General features: G+C 41.8%; 1 protein-coding gene across 1 annotated transcript; it reads left to right on the forward strand.

Moving 5' to 3' along the window:
• Nucleotides 1–842: 842 nt before the first annotated feature.
• Nucleotides 843–6750, forward strand: alpi.2 (alkaline phosphatase, intestinal, tandem duplicate 2). Its single transcript, XM_031575123.2, is given in 12 exon segments — nucleotides 843–1066; nucleotides 1542–1658; nucleotides 2542–2657; nucleotides 3278–3452; nucleotides 3564–3605; nucleotides 3608–3735; nucleotides 3871–3996; nucleotides 4082–4151; nucleotides 4345–4479; nucleotides 4759–4950; nucleotides 5536–5646; nucleotides 6024–6750. Coding segments are annotated over 12 exon segments (1596 nt in total). The 5' UTR covers nucleotides 843–987; the 3' UTR covers nucleotides 6329–6750.
• The last annotated feature ends 583 nt before the right edge of the window (nucleotides 6751–7333 follow it).

The raw sequence follows: 7333 nt of genomic DNA on the forward strand, positions 1-7333 counted from the left end.
ATCAGACCGTCAGAACGCACGTACCACGTGGTTATCTCTGCTGAATGCTCAACTTCTGTCTATATAAACCTTGTGTGATGTGTTTATCATGGCTTCACTTTCAGCCTTGTGCTGGAAGTGAGCCCGATTGCAATTGTTGTTTGTCTAATAAATATACTTATATGCAGCTCCGGAGTCCTGAGGTAACTAGGGTGAATTTTCACCTATCAAATAAACTGACTGAATCGCACTCAGGCCCAGACAAGCTACTGGAGTCCCAGGGAGTTTTGTGTCATCTTCGAGTATATTATCAGTGGCTGCCATCCATGTTATGACACGTGCCGATATGACACGACCCTCCTCACCACAGTCATCAGACCAAACATGTAATCAGTACCTGCGTACCGTGGAAACTGAACCTTTGACCGAAACTGAATCTGCAGTTTTTCACTGTCCACATCAAACCACAGCTCAAATGTAACCATGAAAGTGACCATAGACATTTCAACTATGTGTCTGTGTTTGTTCTCCAGACTTTAAGACTCTTCTCTCTTTGTGAGGATCATGTTTGTGAGTGGCATACACTTACAGTACAATATCCAATGCTAAGGAATAGTCTGAGTGCTAAGAGTCTGGTTATTGACAAACTTGTGATGTCTGAACAGTAACTAACTGACTCTGCATGCTGATGACGTAGATACACATAAAAGGGAACATACCACCCATGATAAAAGTGCAGCTGACAGACAGAGACTCGATGATTACGAAATCTTTTTTTCAAGCATCATAACTGAATTCCCCAACATCAATCTTGTACAAAGAGGTAGAGAAAATCCCAAAAGCAAAGATATCTTCTCAGGTGTTCTTGTTCGATTAATAAGTGATTACGTGATGTTTCTGCCCAGGGACGGCTTACACACGTGCCCTTTGATCCATAGAGAGTTCTATAAATGCTCAGCTTACAGCCTGCGACAGGTCATTAGCATTTTGCTAATGTAACACTCCATCATGGCTCCGCTACATGCCTCACTGATCACTGGATTACTTCTCCTTGTCTCCTTTCACTGGACTCTGTCAGTCATTCCATGTAAGTGCTATATATCAAACTACTCTTTTCACATTTGAAATGTCTCTGGTATGCATATTAAGGGCAATGCTTTGTTTATTAACACGAACTGCACAAGTGATATAGTTGTGAACCTAGTTTTTAATTAGAATGACTGTTCCTCCCATTTCCAAATATTGAGAAAACTTTGTTTATTCATATGTGGTCTAATTGTAGACGTGCTAAGAATATCGAGTTTCATTAAACCAAATCCACTTTGTAGCCTTTGATATGACAAACACTACATAAACCTGCAAAAAGTATTGCTGGTGACGGTCTACCTCATCCGTAATATGTCTAATCAATAACAAATGGATGGCAATACTCAGAAATTCCAGGTGGAATGACCTTAAATATATATATATCTGCTGGCATGTAATGGGTTAAATGGGCAGGAACAGGTGAGTGGGATTCTCTGGGAGAGTAGAACAGACAAGTGAACATGTTTATTCTCCAGCTGAGGAGGAGGACCCCCGCTTCTGGAATGTGAAGGGCAAAGAAGCCTTATTAACTGCGCTGGAGATAAAGGCTAATCTGCACAAAGCCAAGAACCTCATCCTCTTCCTAGGAGATGGTAAGACATGTAAAGCCAAAGGCATTTCATTCACAGTTTGTAATTTGGCAATTATGAGTCTCAACCCCTCTGACACAGCCGAGAGTTACAATATTATGAGTGAAAAAAGCGATGACTGCTTTGTAATGTAACAGGTTTGCATATTAGACATATTCATGTACTGATTTAAAGGTAATGTGGCATTGGAGATGACTTCTTCACTACAAGGTTAATTTACCAGGTAATTTGATTTTTCTAATGTTGGAACAATGACAAAATAGGTAATTATATGACCTGTTCTGATCGAGATGTCCAACAATGCAACAATAAAATCCCAATAAATTCAGATTCTTTGATAAAAGGAAAACAAAGGCTCGTCCTGTTGGACTCACTTAATAAGCTGTACATCTATATGGTAGGCCTAATAAATTCACTGAACAATAGGTATAAAAGTTATAAAAGCACCATATTCCTATGTTCATAAAATACTGTTCATTGTTACAAAACTACTGCATGCAGTAGATAAAAGTCACACCATTTCAAGGTAGTCCATAAAGACTAATAACTTGATAAGTGGATAAGTTACTGGCCTTTTATTACTGGTCACTCTATTGTGAAAAGCAAAGACACCAGCAGTGAATATAAAGTTACATAAGATTTCCACATGAAAGACAGGAGGCCTGGAAAGCATGGACACCAATATGACTTTTGTTCCTATATAACTTCTAGGGTGTGTGTCTCTTTTATAGTATGCATAAAAGTACACAGTGTGTACTTACGGCCTTATCACTCAAATCTGCTGACAATTAATTACTTGATTGTTGATGACAATTGCTGTTGTCCATTGTTCCTAAGAAGCAACATGCTCATTCTCAGTCTTAAGGTCTTTGTTTTGTTACATAAGGTATGGGAGTTCCCACAGTGACAGCAGCAAGGATTCTGAAAGGACAGATGGCAGGGAAAACCGGCGAAGAAACTTCTCTAGCCATGGACACCTTCACCTATCTGGCTTTGTCCAAGGTACAGATGATATAGGAAACCCTATGGCATTTCCAACACAATACACTGATCTTGTTTTACAGACCATTTACAGACTTTTGTGTATAGTCATGTTTGTCATTAAGTCTATATGTGTCTGTGAGGCACGGTGGCTCAGTTGCTTGCACTGCTTGCACTGCCGCCTCACAGCAAGAAGGTCATGGGTTCGATTCCCACATGGGGCGCTGTTGGCTCTGGGTCCTCCCCAGAGTGCACAGTGCTCAAGTGCTCTCCCAGTGCTCTCCCGGGCCTTTCTGTGTGGAGTTTGCATGTTCTCCCCGTGTTCACAAGGGGTTTCCTCCAGTAAGAACCCCAACAGAAAAAACATGCAAAATAACAGAACACATGTCCATCCCTGACCAAAGATGGACAGTTCACTTCACTTGGTCCCCGGGCGCTACAAGCTGCCCACTGTTCCTGGGGGGTCCTTGAGGAAGGACAGTCCAGGATGGGAAAAAGCAGAAAATAAATTCACCGCGACCTCAGGCTTACCTGCGTGTGTGTGTGTGTCCTGTGTCGCCTCCATATATGCACGTGTGTGTTCCAGTGTGTCGTGTGTGCCATTAAAAACCTGACAAAGGTCTTAATTATTATTATTATAGACCTACAATGTAGATCAGCAAATGCCTGACAGTGCTGGCACTGCCACTGCCTACCACTGTGGAGTGAAGGCCAACTACGGCACTCTGGGCCTCTCAGCAGCCGCCCGCCGTGGGGACTGCAGCACTGCCAAAGGCAACGAGGTCAAGTCAGTCCTTCACCGTGCCAGGATGGCAGGTACGGCAGTCATCATCCCCCGTGGATGGTGCAAGTCGCACAAATTGAAAGCTACAGTGTATTTTGTTTAAAGTTGTATCTGATTGGTGCACCGAATGTGCCCTTGTGCAGGAAAGTCAGTGGGCATCGTAACAACCACCCGTGTTCAGCATGCCTCCCCGCTGCCAGCTACTCACACTCCGCTGACAGAGGCTGGTACGGTGACTTTCAGCTAAAAGAGGATAATGTAGTAGGAGACTGCAAGGACATCTCCTACCAGCTGGTGCACAACACTGATATCAATGTAAAGCTCACTTAATGCAAACTTATTTGAGTGTACTGCTCTTTCAAGAAATATGTTAATGCTGCATGGTTTGCACGTTAACATACAATATATTCAACACATGTGGTTACTGTGGTTACTATTGTCCTCCACTAGGTCATTCTGGGAGGTGGTCGGGAGTATATGCTCCCTGAATACACTCCTGACCCAGAGTACCCAACCATGAATGGAAGTCGCCTGGACAAAACCAATCTTATTGATGAGTGGCTTAAGAACAAGCAGGTACATACACTGCCAGGATAGTATCATACAACTTTTAGTTAGAGAGTAAAGATGTGTAACAGATCGGGGTTTTTTTTCATTCAAGAATGCACATTATGTATGGAACAAATCACAACTTGATGCAGTGGATGAGGAAAAGACCGACTACTTAATGGGTAATAGTTTTTTTCCAAAAGCTACCCTTGAATGTGATTACACTGCAATTTAAGTCACAATTCCTACTTGATGAAGGTGAAGATAAAGCTTTCTATTAATCGAAATTGCCAATGACAAGCTCCTCTTTTAAGTAACAATCACAACATATGTTCTCATGACTGACCATTCACAAGTATTTATTTTCATACTAAGGACTCTTTGAGCCAAAGGACACAGACTATGAGATCTATCGAAACAAAACAAAGGATCCGTCTCTCACAGAAATGGTGGAGAAAGCCATCAAAATCCTACGCAAAAACCCAAACGGATACTACCTCTTCGTAGAAGATAAGTTCAAAAATAAAACTATTTAACTAACGAACACCCACATATATTACTCTGACAAGCTGTGAGATTTACAGGATGCCATTTGTAGTTCACTACTATTTGATCTGGTGACAAAAGAGATGGAAAATAGAGCAAATAAATATGTTCATGCTGGTAAACTAATACATGCACATGTAAAAGCCTCTGGCACCAGAACACACTACTGAAGATACCGACTGTTCCTGATAGTGCATGAGGTTCCTTTGATGTGATACTCATAAATGCTTTTGCTTACTTCAAGTGGGAGAATCGACCACGGTCATCACGGCAGCAGGGCCAAGAGGGCACTGACCGAGGCTGTAGAGTTTGACAATTCCATCGCCAGGGCAGCGCAGCTGACCAGTGAGCTGGACACCCTGTCAGTGGTCACGGCTGACCATTCCCATGTCTTCTCCTTTGGAGGCTACTCTGCAAGAGGAAATCCTGTGTTAGGTAAAGATAATAAACCTGTGTTCTCTGCCTCTCTTAAAGCTTTACACTGTTGATTGTCCAAGGCATTCTAATGACTCTAATGACTCCATGTTGTTCAAACGTCAGCAGTCATCTTTGTGCAGCAATGCTGCAGGCCATGGGTACATTTCCCTAGTTCAAGTTAATTTGCCTACAGATATAAATACAGATTCAAACCTTCACACAATTCTCTTTGGAGGAAATCGTCTGCCAAATGATAATGCTAAGTGATGTAGACGACTGCCTGTGTATAAATATGTAAATACGGACATAGAGATCCATATGTGTGATTTGCAAATGGGAATCATTATGTCACATGATTATGGAATGTTTGGGACCTATTGTGAGGCAAATGCTCAACATATCACATTGAGCAATAACCTACAGTTCTAAAGGGGAGGGTAAAGATCTGGGAAGGCTTTTCAATAAATCAAAATTGTATTCACTTGTACAGTTAATGTGCAAGACATTTTCCACTGGTGTTCAAAAAATACAATAACAGTGTAGCATACCTGCTCAATGACAAAAGTTATTTGAAATATGATTACATGTACACCTTCTTTTCAGGAGTGGCACGTACACTGGCTAGTGACATGCAGCCATTCACAACTGCTCTGTATGGAAATGGCCCTGGATATGTCAATGGCAGTCGACCATACGTTAATGCCTCTACGTCAGGTATGTCTAGATGTTCTGTGTTACAATTTTGACTTTCGTCATACCTTGCAGGCCTATAAATATCTGATGCTACAAAAAATATAATTGGGATGTACCACATTTGTCCTGATGCTTTAGCTCCATCTTGTGGGCGTAAATGTTAGTCCCAGATAAACCAAGCCTAAAGTGTAAATTCACCCCAAGTGCTGAGCCTAACTACACCCACTGCATAATTAAAAAAAGAAATGCTACAAAAGTGGGCAAACTTTCTTGAAGTTGTTCATGAAGAGATTATGATATCCTTATAAAATACTGTGAAAGAGTCTGTGTTGATGAGACTAATTTCTCTGAAAAACAAATATCATGATGGGAATTTTGTCTTTTGTTCTTATTATCAGACGACAATGAATACCGTCAGCAATCAGCAGTGCCACTGGATTCTGAAACACATGGCATAGAGGATGTGGCCATCTTTGCCAAAGGCCCAATGGCACACCTCTTCCATGGAGTTCAGGAGCAGAGCTACATTGCACACGCCATGGCCTATGCTGCCTGCCTTGACCCATACACCGACTGCCCGCGTGAGGTGGCCCCAAGTCCCATTCCGACACCAGAACCAGACCACGCTGGATCCATCCAGTGCAATCTCCTGGTCCTACTGCTGGGCCTACTGCCTTCTGTCCTCTATCTGTTCTCTCTCTGAAACCACACACAGGCCGTGGAATCTCTGAGTCCAGTCTGGTTTTCCTGTCTTGCGACTAGTTGATTGGGTTCATATGTAATCAAAATGGGGCAGTATGGCATAGAAAAAAATAATAATACTGATCACATAAAACATTCTAAGGTGGGCCTCATCCTTGCTTCACTATCACTATGCTTATTTATATATTACACTGCACTTGCTATGCATCTTATTTCTTTTAGATCAAAATACATGTAATTCCTCTGTGAGGAGACAAAACACTTTGTAGCCATGTTAGATGCCTCTAAGGTGCTCCTATGGGTGCTGTGGATGATTACATGAAAGATGAGATATCATGTATTATACGCCAATAATTTGTACGATTATGAATTGTGATACAATTGTAATAAAACAATTTTTCCAATAATAATAATAACCAATCATTTCCCAAGTCATAAAAGTTATTGTACACGGTTCTAGCAAAACAAAGACACGTCATCTGTGTCAGAAGGATATACATTAGAAGTTGTTATCCTAATCCTTATCCTGTCATTTTTTAAGTATTTTCCATTTTTAGCCAGGAGCTATGTGTATTTCCGTACCTGGTGATCTGAGTTTAAGTTAGGGTGACCAGATTTGAGTTTGTGAAAAAGAGGACACTTCGTCGTGGGGGAGGGGGCGGGGTAGTGTATAGCATGCCGGGGGGAAGGGGGCTATGCCATGAACTACCCCGCCACCTCCCCCGTGACGAAGTTTTGTGCTGTTGTAAACAATGCAACTAGTGGAGGCGGCAAGGTGCTCAGTGTTGCCAATGACAGTTCTCTCTACAGTCAGAGGTCGCGCAAGAAGGTGGAACGTAAGGGAGACACCCTTCCCAAAACTTGGTGATCTGAGTTTAAGTACTATTTTTCCAGGTTTAGCTAGCATGAACCCGCAACCCCAAAGGAATGTGTCAAAATTGGTCACTGGTCATTAGTCATTGCATCACTAAAATGCAGCCAGTAATATGAACAAAGTTAATATTTT

This window comes from Clupea harengus, chromosome 10, assembly GCF_900700415.2.
Source record: "Clupea harengus chromosome 10, Ch_v2.0.2, whole genome shotgun sequence".
In the NCBI taxonomy this organism is placed as follows: Eukaryota; Metazoa; Chordata; class Actinopteri; order Clupeiformes; family Clupeidae; genus Clupea; species Clupea harengus.